A 24,288-nucleotide genomic window follows, 5' to 3' on the forward strand; every position below is an offset into this window, starting at 1 on the left:
AGGAAGGTTAGGGTTAGGCTGTGGGGGAAGATTAGGGTTAGGCTGTGGGGGAGGTTAGGGTTAGGCTGTGGGGGAAGATTAGGGTTAGGCTGTGGGGGAAGATTAGGGTTAGGCTGTGGGGGGAGGTTAGGGTTATGCTTTGGGGGAGGAAGTTAGGGTTAGGCTGTGGGGGGAGGTTAGAGTTATGCTTTGGGGGAAGGTTAGGCTGTGGGGAGAAGGTTAGGGTTATGCTGTGGGGGAAGGTTAGGGTTAGGCTGCAGGGGGAAGGTTAGGCTGCAGGGGAGAGGTTAGGATTAGGCTGTGGGGGGAGGTTAGGGTTAGGCTGTGGGGGGAAAATTAGGGTTATGCTTTGGGGGAAGGTTAGGCTGTGGGGAGAAGGTTAGGGTTATGCTGTGGGGGAAGGTTAGGGTTAGGCTGCAGGGGGAAGGTTAGGCTGCAGGAGAGAGGTTAGGATTAGGCTGTGGGGGGAGGTTAGGGTTAGGCTGTGGAGTGGGAGTTAGGGTTAGGCTGTAGGGGGTTAGGGTTAGGCTGCGGGAGGAGGTCAGGGTTGGGCTGTGAGGGGAACGTTAGGGTTAGGCTGCAGGGGAAGGTTAAGCTGTGGGGAGAAGGTTAGGGTTATGCTGTGGGGGAAGGTTAGGGTTAGGCTGCAGGGGGAAGGTTAGGCTGCAGGGGAGAGGTTAGGATTAGGCTGTGGGGGGAGGTTAGGGTTAGGCTGTGGGGTGGGAGTTAGGGTTAGGCTGTGGGGGGTTAGGGTTAGGCTGCGGGAGGAGGTCAGGGTTGGGCTGTGTGGGGAAGGTTAGGGTTAGGCTGCAGGGGGGAATGTAAGGGTTAGGCTGCAGGGGTTGGTTAGGGTTAGGTTGCGGGGGGAGGTTAGGGTTAGGCTGCATGGGGGAGGTTAAGGTTAGGCTGCAGGGGGGGGAGATTAGGTTGTGGAGGGGAGGCTATGGATAGGCTGTGTGGGGGCTCGGGAGGTTAGAGTTAGGTTGCAAGGGGTGAGGGGAAGGTTAGGGTAGGTCTGTAAGGGGGGAGGGGAGAGGTTAGGAATAGGGGAAAAAATACTTATTGAAACACAGGAGCATCACATGTCTGCACTGGAAGTGACTGTCACAGCAGCACCGGGACCTGGAAGAAGATGTTGGAGCCGCCGCTGTCCCTGGGAAAAGTAAAAAGACCACCTTACCACCAGGGACGGTTTGATGAAATTTCACTATCGACATATCATCCGGGTAGACATGATGAATGTTCACATACTACCTTATTGCTGCATGTTAACAGTTCGACCGAGTCCAAATTCTCACGTCAACCTGACGACTGCAGGGGATCCTTTCAATTTGCCGCCAGCTGGAATCCCGGCAAAACAGGACTATTCCCACTCGTGGGTGTCCACGACACTCACAGAGTGGGAATAGAGCCTGTGGCGAGCCACCGAGCTCGCAGTGTGGTGAGTGCTGGCGGCATTCAGGTGGTTGGAATGCTGCTGTAGAGATATGGACAGCCGGCATCCCGCTCGCCTATAAATTGTATGCATTCCGACTGTAGACATAACTGTCGACGAAGCATAACACATCCCTTATAAAGATAAACCTTGTCCCAGTCAGAAGGTTCATAAATAGCCCTAAAATATCATTGCGTATTGCTGCATTGGGCGATGATAAGCTTTTTGGGGGATCAAAATGCAAAGGGTTTTAAGTAGACCCCCAAGAGGCAAAATTACGTGAAAAGAAAATGAGTTAAAAGCAACTAAAATCAGCATAACTCTCTCTGGCTACTGCCTCCTGAGCGACACGCTGTGTGCCGACATATCGGTGCAGCCTTAGTTCTGAGGAAGTCAGCGGTGACATTTGGTAAGAAGAAATTCACTTGTCTGTCAGCCAGAGACGAGAAGTCTGAAAAAGAACAGGAAGCAGAACATGATGCGTCCCAGATAAGGCAGTGATACGCCATATAGTGAGCGCTGTCAGTAGTGAAGAGAACCATGTGTGACAAGGGTTAATGCACTCGCTGCTTGTAAACGCAGAAAGCTGAAACACGTCCTGTAGCCGCTACCTGTGCCAGACATCAGCTACCAGCCACATTATTTGGCACAAACCACTAGGAGAACATTATTGTCTTCTATAAGAACTGCAATCTGATCATCTGAATTTTACTCTTTTGCTCGCACAAGGACACAATTTTGTTTGGCGAAAGGATGAAACTGTGCAACACTACTGACTACTGCGAGACAACAACATAACCACCATGGATGTCTGCGTTCCGGCCCCTGGCAGGGACTGGGTCCTATTGTACTTGGTGCTTGCTGTGACTCTGTGGCTCAGCCCTGTGGATGGTGAGTACATACTCACATTTTGTTTTTAGTGACTGTGACGTGAATATACCCCAAATTAGTAAGTGTATCTATGGGGGGTGGGGGCTGCTTAATTGGTGAATATAGAGCTTGGCCTCGGTAGCTATTGCCATCTCCTGATGGCATTAGTCATGTTGTCTGCAGTATTTTCCGGGAGGGGGATTCTAGGGATTCCTCCCCAGCAATGACTGCATGCACATGTGCGGTCAGCTCAGGGTCCCGATGAAAAAGTGAATTAATGATCACTTCATGTGTGACACATTGGAAGGAGGGGCTTCTATCGGAGTCCTTGTTCTGGCACGTGTATTTTTATGAGTTTGGGCAATACTTAATTTGTTATTGTCGCCATGAGCGGTGATAAAAAATGATCATTCTTATTGTTGAATAACAGAAGAATACACAAAACTTTTATCTAACAAGCCATCTTTCCTTTTACCGTGCCTGGGTATGCTCTTGTCATCTCCCACTTGGACTATTGCAACATCATATTCTCCAGTCTTCCTCTCTCCCGACTCATCCCTCATACTGTACATCTATCTCCAGCAGAGGCGTAACTAGGGTTTTCAGAGCCCAGGGCAAGATGGAAAATGGCGCCCACCCCCCCCCAAAAACAAAACCACACCAAAAGAAGCATGTGCGCGTGCCGAAGGCGCGCGCGCCGAAAAAATGGGCATGGCCACACACCAGAAGGGGTGTGGCTACGCTCCAGAAGGGGTGTGGCCACTGAAAATGGCCCACAGTGCCGGATACATGCCCCACAGTGCCGGATACATGCCCACGGTGCCGGATACATGCCCCACAGTGCCAGTTACATTGCCCCACAGTGCCAGTTACATTGCCCCACAGTGCCGGATACATGCCCCACAGTGCCGGATACATGTCCCACGGTGCCGGATACATGCCCCACTCAGTGCCAGATACATTGCCCCACAGTGCCAGTTACATTGCCCCACAGTGCCAGTTACATTGCCCCACAGTGCCGGATACATGCCCCACGGTGCCGGATACATGCCCCACGGTGCCGGATACATGCCCCATGGTGCCGGATACATTGCCCCACGGTGCCAGATACATGCCCCACAGTGCCAGATACATGCCCCACTCAGTGCCAGATACATTGCCCCACAGTGCCGGATACAATGCCCCACAGTGCCGGATACATGCCCCACAGTGCCAGATACATTGCCCCACTCAGTGCCAGTTACATTGCCCCACAGTGCCGGATACAATGCCCCACAGTGCCGGATACATGCCCCACAGTGCCAGATACATTGCCCCACTCAGTGCCAGTTACATTGCCCCACAGTGCCGGATACAATGCCCCACAGTGCCGGATACATGCCCCACAGTGCCAGATACATTGCCCCACTCAGTGCCAGTTACATTGCCCCACAGTGCCGGGTACAATGCCCCACAGTGCCAGTTACATGCCCCACAGTGCCAGTTACATGCCCCACAGTGCCAGTTACATTGCCCCACTCAGTGCCAGATACATGCCCCACAGTGCCAGTTACATGCCCCACAGTGCTAGGCCCCACTTGGTGCCAGATACTTGCCCCCCCGTGCCGCCGGACCCCCCATCCCCCGTTACTCACCTCACCGCCCGCTGGCTTCGTTCTTGTGAGGGGAGGAGAGCGCAGCGCCGCGCAGCGCCTCTCCTTCCCCTCGCCGCTCCAGGTCTCCGGCGGCTGTCTGGCGCCGGTTCGCTAGCCAATCAGAGCTCGCGGACCGGCAGCCAATCAGGAGCCGGTCCGCAAGCTCTGATTGGCTAGCGCTGGAGACCGGACACGGCAGCGCTACTGACAGCGCTGCTAGTGCTCCCAGCGGCGGTGAGGGGAGGGAGAGACGCTGCGCTCTCTCCTCCCCTCACATTTAGGGTTAACGGGGGCGAGTGGGGCATGATGCCCTGGACGCCGGCGGCGCCCCCCTCTCCTGGGCCTGCCAGGGCGCCCAGGGCACGTGCCTCACTCGCCCTACCCTAGATACGCCTCTGATCTCCAGTGCCGCTGCTTATCTTCCTGTCCTGATGCTCTGATTTGCAGGGCTGCCTAAACAGCAGCAGTGTAGGCCCCTGTGCAAAGCAATGCACTGGGGCCCCTACCCATCCTCAGCGGTAGAGTTGGGGGGTGCTATCAGCGGCAGCTGTGATGGTGGTAGGGGGTGTTCAGTCTACCGCTCAGCATGTAGGATCTGTAGCAGTAATTTCTGCTAATTACTCCTTTACTGCACAGATGGTAGGAGATGGGGCTGGAGGGGCTGAATGAAGAAACCCTGGTACATGACTTCCAGGGTGGCAGGGGGTGTTTAATACGCAGGGGAGGGGTGGATAGTGGAGTGGGCTTAATATTCAGAATTTTCTGGTGGGAGGGCAGCTTGCTTGACTGCAGATATCACAAGTTCCTGGAAATAGATTTCTTAGCCCTTCAATGGGATAAAACACTAGAGAGTCCCACCTTTCATGAGATACTGGGGACTTGGGGATCAGAGTTCAGGAGCTAGAGCAATCCACCGACAAGCATATAAAACTGCATACCAGGCGTGTGGAGCTGGAGCAGGGACCAGCTGCTGGAAGGTGGATAACTCTGGTTCTGGGCATAGTAGGGACAAGCTGCCATTGTCCACAGAAAGGGGAGCGTCACAGGTTTTGGAGTATACCCTCAGAAAAACTCTAAGTCAGACAGAACCCGAGATATCTGACTGGGAAGAGCAAGTAACAGGCTGGAAAAAGGGGACCCTCAACTATCAGCATAGGGCCCTTATACTCCTGGGGCCATTGGACTACTGCCCATACGAAAAGACTGCCCTGCTGATTTTACCCCTCTTTTTCTACAAATCCTTCACTTTCTTCCATTCCCCTACAGAATCCAGTTTAATCTGCACACCGTAACATTCACTCTTCTCCTTGCTAGGTATCTGACCTCATCTCAGTTCACACTTTGCCTATCTGCTCATCCTCTGACTGTCACCTTTCCTCTGTGCTGTCCCATTCACCCATCAGGACTTCTCCCGACTGCTCCTTTCCTGTGAAACTCCCTCCCCAACACTGGGCCCGATTCCTGTTTGTATGGAATTGCAGCTGAGGATCACAATGGTGGCGAGTCATGATACCTGCTTCAGCTGAAACTTACTCAGGCTGGCCATAGGATCCAGAAACCAGGGTCCAGGAAGTCTGCATCCAACGACGCAGACCCTGGACCCCATCACGCCTTCAAAATGGGGGTGACTTCCCCTCCGATTTGAAGAATGGTGCCAGGTGCAGCCCCCAAGCACTGCATCATGTCAACCATGCTGTGGCTGACAGGGGATTGCGAGCGACATCGCAATGTCAGTTCTGCACATGCGCAGACTCCCAACATTGTATATGTATGCAAAGTGCAAACCATCAAATTTGCGTACAAATATGAATCAGGCTCCCAGATTATCTATCAGCTTGCTCTGCTTCACACATTCCCGGAAAGCACAACTGTTCATCAAAGCCCATCAGCTCTACTCACATTATTACCTTCCTGCCCTACTGCCTCATTTCTTCCCAGATCCCCTCCCACTTATTTCATGACCCTAATGGTCCGTAAGCTCTCACGAGCAGGGCCCTCCATCCTCTTGTTTTCTCTCTGCACTATCCCTGTCTCCAGTGCGCTTCCACTCACAGACACAGGGCCTAATTCAGACCTGATCAGTTACTCAGACATGCGGGGGGATGCCCAGCACAGGGCTAGTCCGCCCCGCATGTCAGTGCCGGACCCCCCCCCCCCCCGCACAAATACAAAATCATTGCACGGCGGCAATGCTTTTGTACCTGAGGAGTAACTCACGGCCAGCGCAGCTCCTGTGCGCTGGCAGGGAGCTATCCGTCGCTGTCCGGGTCGCAGTGGCTGCGTTGCCTGGACCGTGCCCCCCAAAATGGCGGCCAAACGCCGCCGGCCCGCCCCCTCCCGCCCAGGGTGAGGCGATCGCTGGGCTGAGATGCCGGTAGTATCTCTGGCACGCGCTGGCGCACTGCGGAGCCGGAGCATGCGCAGTTCAGACCTGATCAGGTCTAAATTGTGAACGGCAGAGGACACTTGGGTTCACTCGCCCGCATTAAGGGATACATGGACTTTTTGTGCATGCACAGTTGCAAACAAATTGCTCCGATTTGCAGATATATGCAAGATGCGTTGGTATGTGCACTTGTGTACATCTGAGAATTTGCCTTTTGTCTTATTTATATGGAAAGAATAGTAGTTTATGCCAGTGATGAGAAGATTTGGGCAGCAGTACAGTAGGATTAGGCTCACCCCGGCCTCGTGAGACACATAGACTAATGCATGTGTTATAAATAGGAGGTTCTGTGGGAAAATTCTGTCACTTTACTGACGTCAGTATCTGAGATTCCACTTATTTTGTTTACAGATGCAGACTGAGCGTCTGGGATCTCTGCGTGTTGTGCTGCAGGTTCTTAGGCCATTTCATTGGCTTTAACACGCACATACAGAGCGGTGGGAAAATGAGTGAACCTTGGGGTAGTCAGTACACATACAGTCGCTGAGTGTATTTTCGCTTTGCAAGAGTGCGAAGCGAACGCCTGTGCAGCAGAGCAGCAGCAAACACAGTTTGTGCAGAACAAGACCAGCCCTGTAGTTACTTATTCTGTGCGATGATTGCTGCGACGAAGGACCCGGTAATGACGTCAGATACCCGCCCGGCCACGCTTGCGTTTTTCCAAACACTCCCAGAAAACGGTCAGTTGCCACCCAGAAACTCCCACTTCCTGTCAATCTCCTTGCGTCCGCCAGTGCAGCTGAAAGTGTCGCTAGAACCTGTGCAAAACCACAAAGGTCTTTGTACTTGTACGACGCGCCTGCGCATTGCGGTGCATACGCATGCGCAGATTAGGCCCGTTCTGCCATAATCGCTGCGCTGCGAAAATCCGTAGCAAGCGATCAACTCGGAATGAGGGCCTAAATGTAATAGGGTGCGATTTCAGAAAACGTGCGATTTTTACCGCAAATTCACACGTTTTCCGAAAATCGCAAATGTAATAGCTTGCGATTTTGTTAAAAATTGCAAGTTTTAAACATATATACCAAATATTGCATCCAGATGTTTTCCCATTGAAAACAATGAAAATCGCAAATGTAATAGGATGCGATATTTTCACTTACCTTTCCAAAAATCGCCAGAATAATAGACCAGGTTTAGACTGGCGATTTTTGGAGAAGTGTGCATAGATCAGTGAGATCCGCGCTTGCTTCTGTCTGTAAAAGTAAAGAAAGTGTTAAAGTGATGTGCAGGTCCCCCCCAAAAGCATATCCAGCCCCGGGCTCTTTGAGCTGGTCCCATCCCCTTTAGTGGCGAGGTTCGGATTTTTTTTCATTTTGTTATTTTTAACCCTGTGGATGCCTACTTGGACAGAAGAGGACCGATCTACACAGGATTCTAGGGGGGTCATTCAGATCTGATTGCACGCTAGGTTTTATTGCTGCGCTGCGATCAGGTCAGAACTGCGCATGCATATGCACCGCAATGCGCATGCGCGTCGTATGGGTACAAAGCGGATCGTTCCTGAGCGATGGATTTAACGAAGAATCCATTCGCACAGCTGATCGCAAGGAGATTGACAGGAAGAGGGCGTTTGTGGGTGGCAACTGACGTGTCCAAGCGTTTGCAGGGTGGGTGTCTGACGTCAATTCCAGACCCGGACAGGCTGAAGTGATCGCAGTAAGTCCTGGGCAACTCAGAAACTGCACAAAACTTTTTTGTACCGCTCGGCTGAACATGGGGGTAATTCCAAGTTGATTGCAGCAGGATTTTTGTTAGCAAATGGGCAAAACCATGGGGGTGATTCCGAGTTGCTCGCTAATTTTTTCGTTCGCACAACATATTCGCAAAATTGCGAATACGTTGCACAATAGCGAATATCCGCCCCCAAAGTATTTTTGCTATTTCGTACGCAGTACTACACAAAGTAGGCGTATGCCAAAATACATCGCACTAATGCGAACCCATCGCATTACCACTAACATCATCGTAAAAATCCTAATTTATCGTATATTTACACATTCTTCTTAAAATTGCACACGCTTTTGCTAAAAAATGCACAGCAATGTGTTTTTTTTAAGTTAAATTAGACCTTTCAGTTCAAACTCAACAAGCCTTCCTCAATTACGATTCCAATTAGTGTAATGACTGATAATGCTCATGACCAATTAAGTCTTTAAAGAATACCTGCACAACACTTTGTAGGCATAATTGTCCATCAACATTTTTTCTTGTAATTTAAAAGAAAGAGATGTAAATGTTCCTGGTCTAATGCTAATTTGTTTTTCTTGGTGTGGAGGTGTAGTATGTGAATAAATGTGTTTACATGTTTTTCTAATCAATAAGCTCCTAACTGTCATTTTTTTTTGTTTTGGTGTATTTTTAAAAACTATTATTAAGTAAGATGTGTGAGCTGTTTTACGTAAACAATTTCTGCACGCCAATCTGCTGTTCTTTTATAGCATTAATAAACACAACACTCGCTTAACTTGAACAACAATTTTTTTTATTTATTGTATTTTGTTTTTTTTTTAACGAAAAGTACTAGTTTTGATATAAAACAATTTTTTTTTTTTTATAATTAGAAAAAGGATTCTAATTGTTCCAAATCAGCCAGCACGGCCCGCAAATGTGACTTCATCCTGGCCACTATTCCTGGCAAAGTTGTGGGATCTCCAACTGCAACATCTGAATGAAGAGGCAAAATAAACATTACAAACTTACTCACATTACCTATTATACAAGCAATGCACAAAGCACACTTTAATGGCAAAGTGACTACATCATGGATGTTTGAATGATAAAACATTAGCAGAACAACACACAAGCCTGCTCAGCAAGGTTTTTTTTTTCTTTAAACAAAGTGTACGACACCATGGGGTACATACACTTATATGGGAGTTATATTTTATATGGGACGTTACCCATAGCAACCCATCAAATTCAACATATTATCTTGTAGAAGGTGCAAAAAAAATGAAAAGTATGATCTGCTTGGTTGCTATGGGCAACATCCCAACTTAAATATTAATACCATCTTAGTAAATGTAGCCTCATGCAGGGATTCATTCACATCTGGAGTGAAGCAGTCTTTTCTTTGTTTTTTTTTTGGTCTGGCCTCATCACACTACATATCCACATCTTCAGAAGGACCACATATCATAGCATGCCCACCCTCCATGAAAGCCTGCCTTACAACATAAGGTCTAAAAGCTTACAAAAAGTAAAATGCATAAATAGTAGGAGTGTAACTTTCACAACCCAAATTACTGTGTCCTTAGCCTGCCTAACAAAGTGAATCCTGTGAATTTAATGTGCAAATATTGCAATAAACAGGCACAATTGTAAAAGTAAAACCACACAAAAAGTACCACTCAGGTCTAAATGTTTGGCATATAATGTTTCACATACAAACCCTGTTGTGCAGGCAAACCTGTCGACATAGTGTTTGGCGACCCAGAGTGGCCATCCTCAACATTGCAGATGTAGACACTGTACATATAATGTGCCTCACACAAATGTAAATGCATCATCCATACCATGATGAAGAAGACAAGCATTTAACCTTGACAAAAGATTGGCCACAGTACAACACTGCATTTATTTGAATGTGTCGTAAAATACTTTTTGATAAAAACATTGTGTGTGAACTTACTCTCCTCTGCCACTTGCCCACCTCCCTCAATTGGCTCCGGGGCCTCTGCTGCCCATTTTGATGGGGGCGAAGGTGTTTGGCTGGGGGATGGAGACTGGATGGGTGAGGTTGCCTGCATGGGGGATGGTAGCTGGATGGGGGAAGGAGTCAGGATGGGGGATGGAGGGTCCATTTGGGAAAGAGGATGGAAGGGGGAGTAGATTAAAGAGGGTGGTTGAGAAAAATAGGGTGAGGGTGGTGGAAAGGTGGTTTGGGACACAGAGGGGGAGGGGGGCAGAGAGGGGAATTGGGAAAGAGAGGGGTATTGGGCCGGAGAGGGTGATTGGGCGGGAGAGGGGGATTGGGAAAGAGAGTGGGATTGGGCCGGAGAGGAGGATTGGGAAAGAGAGTGGGATTGGGCCGGAGAGGGGGAGGTGTCCGGAGAGGGGGAGGTGTCCGGAGAGGGTGAGGTGGCCGGAGAGGGGGTGTGGGCCGGAGAGGGGGAGGTGGCTGGAGAGGGGGAGGGGGCTGGAGAGGGGGGGGGGCTGGAGAGGGGGAGGGGGCCAGAGAGGGGGAGTGGGCAGGAGAGGCGGAGGTGACTGGAGAGGGGGAGGGGGCCGGAGTGGGGGAGGGGGCTGGAGAGGGGGAGGGGGCCGGAGAGAGGGAGTGGGCCACAGAAGGGGAGGTTTCTGGAGAAGGGGCTTGTGCTGGAGGGATTCTTCTGCGAGCCAATGCTCGCCGTTGTGCTTGCCCTAGAATGACATATGTAATAATTAGGTTGTGTCTTTTATTGTTTACAAAACATCATGTTTAAAAAACATTGTTAGTTACCATGTTAAATACACATATAAAGTTATTTTGTAGAGCCGATAGCATGTGTACCAACTCTGTACTACGCCATTAACAGTTTCACAAGCACTTTGATACACACTCAGTACTGCAAACCATAAACACACACAATGTAGAAACTTGTGTAAGTTTGGTCCCACAATAGTGTCATTACACAGTCTACAAAATGTATAAGTATAGGTCCTCTTAGTGTAAATGTGACAAAACTGCAGCAAATAATCTCAGTGTAATCAAAATTTATGTAGTGTTCAACTTACTGCGTCTATGCCGTATGCGTACTTGTTGGCGTAGCTCCGCCAACAGCTCAGGAGTGCGACGGCAGAGGTCGCTCCACCGCCTCTCCAATTGGATGATGGTGCGGCGAGTGCGGGTGTTCCTCCGCAGTATGCGGCGGACCTCCGCGTAGGCCTCGCGCTTAACCCTATTAGGGATAATGGGCCCTGCGCAGCCTACGTGGCGGTCCACCACGGCCACAAGCACGCGCAGCTCCCGGCGTGAGAAGGCAGCTGCGCGCATGGTGCCAATGGAGTTTTCTATACATGGACATATATTTATAGTGTGTGGGGTGCATTTTGATTGGTTGAGATGGGATGGTGTCATCTATATTAAACTTTATTGATATGTGTACATTAATGTTCAGGACAGTGTGTACATTTAGCATCAGCGGAAATTCGCATCTGCGTACATTTAGTGTTATAAAAAAATGGAAATAAAATATTCACACACAAACTCAATCGCAATCACACTCACACACACACTTCTTGGTGCAAATTTGGTGTCCACATACAGGATGTAAAATTACTAGCATTGTAGATTTGTATGATAAAAGAAAAAAAGAAAAATAAAGTAGGTTTATAAATATGCCTCTATAGAGTTAGATATATACACACACACACACACACACACACACACACACACACACACACACATACCTGTTTCTTTGGTTTGTTAATCATAAACATATACGTCTCTCTTTCTCTCTCTCTCTCTGTGTGTCTCTCTCTCTCTCTCTCTCTCTATATATATATATATATATTTTATTATTTCATTAAATTTTATATCAAAAACCTACTTTATATATATATTTAACTTTAAAATAATATTTAACAAATATATATATATATATATATATATATATATATATATATATATAGAGAGAGAGAGAGAGAGTGATAGAGAGAGAGAAAGCGAGAAAAAACCCCAAAAAAACGAAATACAAATAACCAAAAATTAAAAAAAAATTTACTCACCACATTATGCGGGAACAATCAGCTACACAAAGTCATAAAGGGTACGACATTTAGTATCATATGTTGTGTCATTTGTAATGTAAACAGATGCACAATCCAAACATAACAAAAAAAAATTAAAATTAAAATGGTCATTAACACAATAAACCTAAATAAAATTAAATATAATTCAAAAACAAGAATAAACATTGTCAACAACAATATTACTAAAAAAACATGATAAGGAGAACATTTCTGATTTTTATTAAAAAGCACACAAAAAATTAACAAAGAAAACCAACACACTATCAACTTTACCAAGCTAACTAAATGACATCAGGCCAAAATGAAATACAAAATACAGAGAGCTTTGGAAAAACAAAATAAAGTAAGGGAAAAAAAATACCTGAAATAATCACGCACAATTCTTGCCCTTTCTTCATTACCCCGCCGGGACACACTCCCCCCACCAATTGTCCGGCCAACCCCTGGCTCGTCATCAGGCAATTCCTCCGTTTGAGGAAGCTCTACACGACTCCTTACAGCGATGTTATGTAGGATAGCGCACAGGACCACAATTTTACTTACCATCTCCGGCGAATACATGATGTCGCCACCAGTGCGGTGGAGCACACGAAAGCGCCCTTTAAGGACACCAATAGTGCACTCCACCAGCTGTCTAGTGGCAGTAAGCGCGGAGTTAAATGCCGTCTGTGGTCCTGGCCTGGGTTTACTGCAAGGAGTCATGAGCCAGGGGGTGCAAGGATATGCACGGTCTCCTGTTTGATAATATGAAAATAGCAAAAGTTAAATAGTACAAAACATAATGTTATACCAAAATATTGACTGTTCAAAATATTTTAAAATAAAAACTCACCCAATAACCACATGTCTTGGCCTTCCATCGATCTTAATCTCTGCCATATCCCTGATTGTCTAATGACATGTGCATCATGGGAGTTCCCTGGGAACTTAGCATTCAGGGACAGGATCTGGAGGGATGGCCCACAAACAACCATTACATTCAGAGAATGAAACAGTTTCCTGTTTCTATAAATTTCTTCATTATGTCTTGGTGCTACAATAGCTACATGTGTGCCATACACAACCCCAATAACGTGTGGGAAGCGACTACCACCTTCCTGAAATTGCCACTTCACCACATCCAGGGCACCAACATCCAAAGGCATTGATATAAATTGAGGAGAGAGGAGCGCTCATGTGTTCATGATAGATACCTGATGAATTTATACAGAGCCGGTAAATAATTAAAAATGATTTATTCAATAATAATTATACCAATTGTATTTAACTAATAACAATATAGATAAATAAAATAACGTGCTGGCCAGCAGTTTATAACTATCACCAATACTGCTAAAACATCCCTAGTAGGGGATCTGTACACTGAAAAATAAGTGTCAGCATAAAGTAACTTTGTATAAATCTGTGATAGTAGCTGTTGCATAAAGGATAATTCCGCTAAAAGAAAATGTCCTGTAGAGACATCAGCGTGTGTTAGATTGTAACAGTCAGATTGCAACTGAAGCACGCTGAAATAATAAAGGTGTAGCAGCAGATGTCAGCTTATAATAATGTGTCCGATTACCTCCCTGATGGAAATCCCGGTGTGGTCCTGCCCCCGGTAAACCGAGCGTCCTCGGTTGTTGGATTGTGCACGGGGGGTGCCTCTTGTGTCACCGGCTGTGACTTCCTTCACAAGCACAGGGGGAAATACTGTATCGGACTTGTAATGCTGGAGCCTGCTTCGGCGGTCGTGCTGGTAATTGGCAGCGGGTTGGGCGGATTGCAAGGTCCCGTGCCGACTCCCGCTCTGCTGCAAGATACACCTGTAAGTTGATGGTGAGCACTGCTGCAGCTTCAAAAAAATGGGCGGAGACTGACGCGTTTCGTCACGAAATCACGTGACTTTTTCAAAGTGATACCTCCTCACCCAAACGGAGTTACTTTTAAAAAGATTAATTAGTGTCCTCAGCTGTGAAATTTAACAAAGGATTAAAACACCTGATTACCCAGGGATTTTTACCGGCTCTGTAAAAGGATTTATCTGATGTTGTCTAATATACATTATCTAAAAAATTATTTCTAATTTCAATCAATAATAAACCTGAGACATTTAACAGGAACATTTAATGGCTGATCAAAAAAATGATGTAGAAAGAAAATAAATGATAAAGTAATAATAATAATAAAAGAAAAATATATATAACAGAGTTTGTTAATACTGTGAAAAAATAAATAAAAAATATTAATCTGTATGTATATCCCGAAAAATACACATACAATTAATGAAAAATAAATAAATAAAATTACTATGTGCATATGAAAAATAATAATCATAAAGGAATAATAATAAAAAAGAGAGAATAAAAAAAAGAAAGAAATGAAAAATCATATTGCGGACCAGAATGGGCAGCTGCAACTACTTCTTTTAATAATAAAATACACCTATTGCCCAATAGATATATGGTATTACTCACATATCATACGATCCAATTTGACCAAAAAGAAAGCTGACCCACTTCTTTCTAATAATGAGGCCATTAGCCACAGTAAAAAGATATTATTATTATATGTTTCAATCTTAGACTGAGACTTATTCACAAGTCTCAGAAGCTTATAAATGACCCTAATCGTAGTACCATATTGTTAGAACAGGAGATTATAATTATAAACCCAAACATAACTAAAGAGAATAAATAAATGAAGCAAGATAAATGAACGGAGGGGGAAGGAAAACGGAACACAAGATCTAAAGATCTATCTCTATGGTCTCGTTAAGACCTTCAGGAGCCAGAGTTTTTAATTTATGTATCCAGTAGTTCTCTCTTATACACAGATTCCTGTGTCTATCTCCCCCTCTTTTAGTGGGTTTAATGTGTTCAATGCCTATCACTGTTATATCTTTTGCATTTTTGTCATGGTGTTCTAAGAAATGTCTGGAGACACTGTGGAATAAAAAACCATTTGTGATGTTCCGTTTGTGTTCCAAAAATCTTATCCTCAGTTTTCGCGTTGTCCTCCCCACATAGATAAGCCCGCAAGTACAGATCAGAATATATATAATATATGTGCTATTACAGTTAATAAATGATTTTATGCTGAATTCTTCATGTGTTGATGACTCAAAAGTATGTGTTTTATTTTTAATGAAGGAACAGGTGGTGCATTTGTTCTGTCCACATCTATAGCAACCCATAGGTTTTGAGGGGAGCCAGTGTGTCAACTGTTGTTGGATTCCAGTTTCCCCCCCTCTTTTATCCGTAAAGAAACTAGGTGAGATATATTGCTGTAGATTCTCAGATTTCTTGAAAATCACAGATGGTACATCTCCAATCTCAGTTCTAAGGATTTTGTCTGATAGGAGAATTGGAAAGTTATTAGACATTATTCTTTTTATTTTTTTAGCAGCCATGTTATATTTACACACAAAGTGTGGATTACCTTTATTAGAAAAAGAATCTTTTGTCTTATATATCAACAGATCATCCCTATTTAATTCTCTAACCTTTTCCATTGCTGAATCAATGAGAGGTTTCGGATAACCTCTCTCTAGGAAAGATAAGCTGACTTCATGGGCTTGAGCCTCATAATCAGTAAAAATGTAGAATTCCCTCAAAGTGAAAGGGTATTTTTGTGCTTATTTAAATTGCAGCCTGTGAGTTATTTTCGTGTACACCTGAGCCATCTTCCTCTTCCTAGCGTGCTGTGTATGGTTGTGTTTGTGTGTTGGTTCCAGAATCGAGCTCAGTTCCCCTAAAAGTTTCGTCTGGCTGGGGGTTCACAACATATACTTAGTAAATATTAAACATCATATTTTGTCAGAAGATGGTGTTACCACGGTATCCGGACTCCAGGTCGACAGCACAAAGGTCGACGCCAATTGGTCGACACACCTTAGGTCGACATGGACAAAAGGTCGACATGGACAAAAGGTCGACAGGAACAAGGTCGACATGGAAAAAGGTCGACATGAGTTTTTCACAATTTTTTTCTTTTTTTTGAACCTTTTCATACTTAACGATCCACGTGGACTACGATTGGAACGGTAAAGTGTGCCGAGCGAAGCGAAGGCACCATGCCCGAAGCATGGCGAGCGAAACGAGCCATGCGAGGGGACGCGGTGCACTAATTGGGGTTCCCGGTCACTCTACGGAGAAAACGACACAAAAAAACCCATAAAAAACTCATGTCGACCTTTTTCCATGTCGACATTGTTCCTGTCGACCTTTTGTCCATGTCGACCTTTTGTCCATGTCGACCTAAGGTGTGTCGACAAATTGGCGTCGACCTAAGGTGTGTCGACCTTTGTGCTGTCGACCCTCAGTCCCAGACCCGTTACCACAGTACTGGGTTCTGCTATGTGAATTTTGTCAGTGGCATCTGCTTGTTGCTATGTCCATTTTTGTATGTGATGCTCATCTGTAGCCATGTTGTGTTTCTGATTTAATATATTTTTTGAAGTAAAAAAATATTGTTTCAAAAATTGTTTGTGTGTTTTATTAAAGGTTATGCACTCTGGAAAACTTAGCCATGTAAACTTTAGCATGGCATATAGACATTTGTGGAACAAGGGAACAATCAGAATATTTAGACAAACATTGCATATTATAAATGTAAACATGTATGCCTTGCACAACACTTAACTGGGCATATAATTAAAAATTAAAAAATAGGACCTTGGGTTACTAGGGGCAACATTACATAATATTAGATATGGACACATATTCCCAACAAATTTTAAATTAATTTTATTAAGTAACATTAAGTGTAGCCTGCATTATGTGGTTCATGTTATTTGGTATGTACAAAGGAATATGCCTATGTCGATAAGATTTAGCTGATGTAGTTTATAAGTTGGTTTATTCACACTTGATTGCATTTGCTACTATTAAATAAATAATTACAACATGCATTTAACATCAATGTTTATTTTGCAAATAAAAATAAAAACAAGATTATTTGGGAGCGTGTCAGATTTATAGGTGCTAACAATAAAAATGTTATGTGTCCAGACAATTGCTGTTTGTAGTATTTTGGCTGAGCAGTGTTTGCTAAGTAATTGGACAACAGGTGAATTCATTGGCAACATAATTGCTAATTAGGGCAGACACACTTGTAACAGTACTTCGCAAGTGCAGAGTAACTGCAGACTTACTCCTCGGCTGCGACAGGATAGCGAACATTTGTTGTGTACATTTTACCATCGTATACGCATTTCTGCTCAAAACACGCCTACTGCTGGTTGCATACTCCCACATTAGCCGCCCACTTTCACGCCCATTTCGTTAGATAGCGAAGCCGAGCCTCTGTCACGCCTCCGTCACTCCCTGTTTTCGTTGGTGTAGTACGAGCAGATTTTCAGTTAGTAATTTTGCTCAAGCGTCGTATCGCTCCCTTTGCGCATGCGCAGTCCAGCTGTTGCGCATGCGCAGTTGGCGGATTTTCGCCGTTTGCGATGCGATGAACTGCTGCGATCAACTCGGAATGAGGGCCCATGTGCACTGCAGGGGAGGCAGATTTAACATGTGCAGAGAGAGTTAGATTTGGGTGGGGTGTGTTCAATCTGCAATCTAATTTGCAGTGTAAAAATAAAGCAGCCAGTATTTACCCTGCACAGAAACAAAATAACCCTCCCAAATCTAAATCTTTCTGCACATGTTATATCTGCCTCCCCTGCAGTGCACATGGTTTTGCCCATTTGCAAACAAAAATCCTGCTGCGATCAACTTGGAATTACCCCCCATGTGCATACTATTACAACGAACGATGTAGTTTCACACAGGGTCTAGTGAAGCTTTTCAGTCGCACTGCTGGCCGCAGAGTGATTGACAGGAAGAGGGCGTTTCTGGGCGTCAACTGACCGTTTTCAGGGAGTGTTTGAAAAAACGCAGGCGTGCCAGGAAAAACGCAGGCATGGCTGGGTGAACGCAGGGCGTGTTCGTGATGTCAAAACAGGAACTGAACAGTCTGAAGTGATCGCAAGCGCTGAGTAGGTCTGAAGCTACTCTGAAACTGCACAAATTTCTTTTGTAGCCACTCTGCGATCCTTTCGTTCGCACTTCTGCTAAGCTAAAATACACTCCCAGTGGGCGGCGGCATAGCGTTTGTACGGCTGCTAAAAACTCGGAAAGACCCCCATGGTTTTGACCAACTGCTAACAAATTTGCAGCAGCGATCAGGTCTGAATTAGGCCCTAAGTTATAAAAACAGGACCTAAAAACTGCATGTTTTTATTACCAAAAATTGCATGTTTTCTTTACTAAAAATCGCCAATAATATCATGCGAATTCTGTTTTAACCTTAAAATTCGCACCCTATTACATTTGCTATTTTTAGTACAAAATCGCAAGTTACAAATGTGCGATTTTTTAGAAACCTAAAAAATCGCACCCTATTACGTTTAGCATTTGGTGTTGGACTAGCTCATGATGTGTCTTACCAGAAGACAAATATTGCTTTCTGCTAGAGGAGAGAACATGTTGTACCCAGAGCCGGCCTTAGCTATAGGCAGTCTTGGCATTTGCCTAGGGCAACCAAGCATATCTAGGGGTATCCAAGCATGTCTAGGGGCATCCAAGCATGCCCCTGCAGTATCTCATGCTGGGAGGGACAGTCTGCAAACTAACTGTTACTTTCCAAATGTATTCAATCAGTACTTGTATACACTGCTGTTTACATTTGTCAAATAAAATGCACACTGTCCCTTAAACTACCTCCGACATGCTTGAATGCCCCTGACTTGTGAGACCTCAGACAGACAGCAGAAGCCCAGTAACTGCAATTCCTGGACCAGTGACATATTCACTGACTATATAAGGTTATTACTGGATGGCTCCTTATGATACCACATGTGTATTTTGGAAGACTGCTTCACATAAACCTGACATCACCTATACTGCTTGTGCACATGGGGGTCGGGGACCCTGCCGGTATCCATTTGAAAGACAGTGTCTAGTTAGACAGTCAATAGATAGACACCATATGTTAGACAGACATTAGGTCGACAGGGTCAAAAGGTCGACATGAAAAAGGTCGACAGGTCAAAAGGTCGACATGGTCAAAAGGTCGACATAAAAAAGGTAGACAAATGTTGTTTTTTTTAAAATGTAACATGTTTTTGGACTATTTCATACTTTCTCTATCCATGTCGGCATAGAGTTGGTTATAAACCTTGTGGCGAGCGCAGCGAGCCACCGTGCCCGAAGCGTGGCGAGCGAAGCGAGCCCCGCGAGGGTATGCCTTTCTACAATTGGGGGTCCCAGATGACAAAACTATCCACACAAACCACAAAAATGCAAAAAACATGGTGTCTACCTTTTTCATGTCGACCATTTTCATGTTGACCTTTTGACCTGTCGACCTTTTGACCTGTCGACCTTTTTCATGTCGACCTTTTGACCCTGTTGTCCTATTGACCCTGTCGACCTAATGTCTGTCTAATATATGGTGTCTATCTATTGACTGTCTAACTAGACATTATCTATCTTTCATACCGGAACCGACCCTGCCACCCTGTGTGTGTCCCTTATCCCTGTGCAATCCCCAGGTGTCTGCAGGGACATAACATGGGCAGTGTTCTCACCATACTTTATTTCCTAGTCAGTCTATGCTGTAAAATTCCCCTGCCATCCAGCACTGTAACGTGGTCAGTAAGTTGCGTTGTGCTATTTCTATATGAAACATCAGTGCAGCGTGACATTCGGACTCGTCAGACAGGAGGGCAGAGCATATCGCTCCAACAGTATAAAATAAAGGGCATGCAGTTGCCGGGAGTAACAGACACCAGCAAACACACTGAACAGTGAAGAGAATGAACAGTTGCTACTTGTTTGATACTGGTTTTTTGTATAACCAGCAAGTGTGGCAGTATCTGGACTTTGCTGCCATCTGTTTCCAACGAGCAAGCGAAAATAAAGGGTGAGGTTTGCAAAGGACAGTATACCCTGTGAGGTCACATCCCTTGTATGGGTGCCCCTTTAATGGGTGCGAGCGCAAGCACAGACCCACCCACCCATCCTGCCACCCCCATCTCACAAAACGCAGTCACAGATCCAGGGAGCTGCATGGGTGCACACACTGACTACAAGCACACCAGCAAGCAAAAGTAAGTTTTATTAAAAAAAGCTACTAGCATTACTAATGTGTAAGGTGCATTACTGTGTGGCATTATGTGTATAATGGGTATTACTAATGTGGGGCATATGTGTAAGGTGCATTACTGTGTGGCATTGTGTGTATTATGGGTATTACTAATGTGTGGCATATGTGTAAGGTGCATTACTATGTGGCATTATGTGTATTATGGGCATTACTAATGTGTGGCATATGTGTAAGGTGCATTACTATGTGGCATTATGCGTATTATGGGTATTACTAATGTGTGGCATATGTGTAAGGTGCATTACTGTATGGCATTATGTGTATTATGGGCATTACTAATGTGTGGCATATGTGTAAGGTGCATTACTGTGTGGCATTATGTGTATTATGGGCATTACTAATGTGTGGCATATGTGTAAAGTGCATTACTGTGTGGCATTATGTGTATTATGGGTATTACTAATGTGGGGCATATGTGTAAGGTGCATTACTGTGTGGCATTATGTGTATTATGGGTATTACTAATGTGTGGCATATGTGTAAGGTGCGTTACTGTGTGGCATTATGTGTATTATGGGTATTACTAATGTGTGGCATATGTGTAAGGTGCATTACTGTGTGGCATTATGTGTATTATGGGTATTACTTATGTGTGGCATATGTGTAAGGTGCATTACTATGTGGCATTATGTGTATTATGGGCATTACTAATGTGTGGCATATGTGTAAGGTGCATTACTGTGTGGAATTATGTGTATTATGGGTATTACTAATGTGGGGCATATGTGCAAGGTGCATTACTGTGTGGCATTATGTGTATTATGGGCATTACTAATGTGGGGCATATGTGCAAGGTGCATTACTGTGTGGCATTATGTGTATTATGGGCATTACTAATGTGGGGCATATGTGTAAGGTGCATTACTTTGTGGCATTATGTGTATTATGGGCATTACTAATGTGTGGCATATATGTAAGGTGCATTACTGTGTGGCATTATGTGTATTATGGGTATTACTAATGTGGGGCATATGTGCAAGGTGCATTACTGTGTGGCATTATGTGTATTATGGGAATTACTAATGTGTGGCATATGTGTAAGGTGCATTACTATGTGGCATTATGTGTATTATGGGTATTACTAATGTTGGGCATATGTGTAAGGTGCATTACTGTGTGGCATTATGTGTATTATGGGCATTACTAATATGGGGCATATGTGCAAGGTGCATTACTGTGTGGCATTATGTGTATTATGGGTATTACTAATGTGGGGCATATGTGCAAGGTGCATTACTGTGTGGCATTATGTGTATTATGGGCCTTACTAATGTGGGGCATATGTGTCAGGTGCATTACTGTGTGGAATGTGTATTATGGGCATTACTAATGGGGGCCATATGTGTAAGGTGCATTACTATGTGGCATTATGTGTATTGTGGGCATTACTAATGTGTGGCATATGTGTAAGGTGCATTACTGTGTGGCATTATGTGTATTATGGGCATTACTAATATGGGGCATATGTGCAAGGTGCATTACTGTGTGGCTTTATGTGTATTATGGGTATTACTAATGTGGGGCATATGTGCAAGGTGCATTACTGTGTGGCATTATGTGTATTATGGGTATTACTAATGTGGGGCATATGTGCAAGGTGCATTACTGTGTGGCATTATGTGTATTATGGGCATTACTAATGTGGGGCATATGTGTAAGGTGCATTACTATGTGGCATTATGTGTATTATGGGCATTACTAATGTGTGGCATATGTGTAAGGTGCATTACTGTGTGGCATTATGGGTATTATGGGTATTACTAATGTGGGGCATATGTGCAAGGTGCATTACTGTGTGGCATTATGTGTATTATGGGTATTACTAATGTTGGGCATATGTGTAAGGTGCATTACTGTGTGGCATTATGTGTATTATGGGCATTACTAATATGGGGCATATGTGCAAGGTGCATTACTGTGTGGCATTATGTGTATTATGGGTATTACTAATGTGGGCATATGTGCAAGGTGCATTACTGTGTGGCATTATGTGTATTATGGGCCTTACTAATGTGGGGCATATGTGCAAGGTGCATTACTGTGTGGCATTATGTGTATTATGGGCATTACTAATGTGGGGCATATGTGTAAGGTGCATTACTATGTGGCATTATGTGTATTATGGGCATTACTAATGTGTGGCATATGTGTAAGGTGCATTACTGTGTGGCATTATGTGTATTATGGGTATTACTAATGTGGGGCATATGTGCAAGGTGCATTACTGTGTGGCATTATGTGTATTATGGGTATTACTAATGTTGGGCATATGTGTAAGGTGCATTACTGTGTGGCATTATGTGTATCATGGGCATTACTAATATGGGGCATATGTGCAAGGTGCATTACTGTGTGGCATTATGTGTATTATGGGCCTTACTAATGTGGGGCATATGTGTCAGGTGCATTACTGTGTGGAATGTGTATTATGGGCATTACTAATGGGGGGCATATGTGTAAGGTGCATTACTGTGTGGCATTATGTGTATTATGGGCATTAATAATGTGGGTGCATATGTGTCAGGTGCATTACTGTGTGGCATTGTGTGTATTATGGGTATTACAAATGTGGGTGCATATGTGTAAGGTGCATTACTGTGTGGCATTATGTGTATTATGGGCAATACTAATGTGGGGCATATGTGTCAGGTGCATTACTGTGTGGAATGTGTATTATGGGCATTACTAATGTGGGGCATATGTGTCAGGTGCATTACTGTGTGGCATTATGTGTATTATGGGCATTACTAATGTGGGGCATATGTGTAAGGTGCATTACTGTGTGGCATTATGTGTATTATGGGCCTTACTAATGTGGGTGCATATGTGTCAGGTGCATTACTGTGTGGCATTATGTGTATTATGGGCATTACTAATGTGGGTGCATATGTGTAAGGTGCATTACTGTGCGGAATTATGTGTATTATGGGCATTACTATATGGCATTATGCAGGGTTGAACTGGCCCACAGGGTAACCCCCGGTGGGCCTCACTGCCTGAGTGTTGCGGGTACAGATGCAGAACTAGTGGCGGTGCAAGGGGGCACCAGACAAAATTTTGCCTAGGGCATCAAATTGGCTAAGGCCGGTTCTGGTTGTACCCAACGAAGGAAAGGGTTCTTCACAGTAAGGGCTGTAAGGATTTGGATCTCTCTGCCAGAGAAGGTAGTAATGGTGGACAGAGTAACTATGTTTAAAAATGGATTAGATTAATTTCTAATTGAAAAAGATACATAAGGAGGATATAGCATTTAAAATAAATATATTTTAGGAATAGCTCAAATTTAGTTGTTAGTATACTTAAAACATTACTTCAACAGGGTCATTATAGTAAACTTTAGCTAAATACAGAATAGTGTAAGAATTATAATACAAGTTGAACTCAATGGGCAATTTGTCTTTATTCAACCTCATTTACTATGTTACTAGTCATTAAGGTTCACTTTGATGTTGATAAGAACCAGAAGTATTTTGATAGGAGATGGTACTATACAGAGTGAAGGGGGTGGGGGGTGGCTGGACGTCTGAGGGGGACGATTAAATTACGGTACCCTAAAATTGCACATCTTCCTGCACATCTCATGGCGTGGTGGAAAATTAGCGGCCTTTCTGGCCATAAGTTGCCGTCGTTCTTTCCGATTCTCCGACACTTCTAAGCCATTGCTTCTAACTGACCTGCTCCTGAAGTATCAACCATATTACCCTTTGTCTAGAGATGTGCAGCGGGCATTTTTCGTGTTCTGTGTTTTGGTTTTGGATCCGGGTCCGTGGTCGTGTTTTAGATTCGCACGTGTTTTGGCAAAACCACCCTTTCGGGTTTTGGATTCGGATGCGTTTTGGATTCGGGTGATTTTTTTTATAAACCTCAAAAACAGCTAAAATCATAGAATTTGGGGTTAATTTTGATCCTATAGTATTATTAAACTCAATAACAATAATTTCCACTCATTTCCACTTTTCTGAACACCTCACAATATTATTTTTAGTCCTAAAATTTGCACCAAGGTCACTGGATGACTAAGCTAAGCG

At 44.5% G+C, this 24,288-nt stretch overlaps 1 protein-coding gene across 1 annotated transcript in view; it reads left to right on the top strand.

Annotated features, from left to right (window-relative positions):
• Positions 1-1,910: 1,910 nt before the first annotated feature.
• Positions 1,911-24,288, top strand: part of LOC135050308 (uncharacterized) — a 135,515-nt gene continuing 113,137 nt past the window's right edge. The window contains exon 1 of the mRNA XM_063956710.1: positions 1,911-2,326. Coding sequence (XP_063812780.1) covers positions 2,239-2,326 — 88 coding nt within the window. The 5' untranslated portion in view covers positions 1,911-2,238. The remainder of the gene's footprint in view (positions 2,327-24,288) is intronic.

Source organism: Pseudophryne corroboree, chromosome 2, assembly GCF_028390025.1.
Source record: "Pseudophryne corroboree isolate aPseCor3 chromosome 2, aPseCor3.hap2, whole genome shotgun sequence".
Lineage (NCBI taxonomy): Eukaryota > Metazoa > Chordata > Amphibia > Anura > Myobatrachidae > Pseudophryne > Pseudophryne corroboree.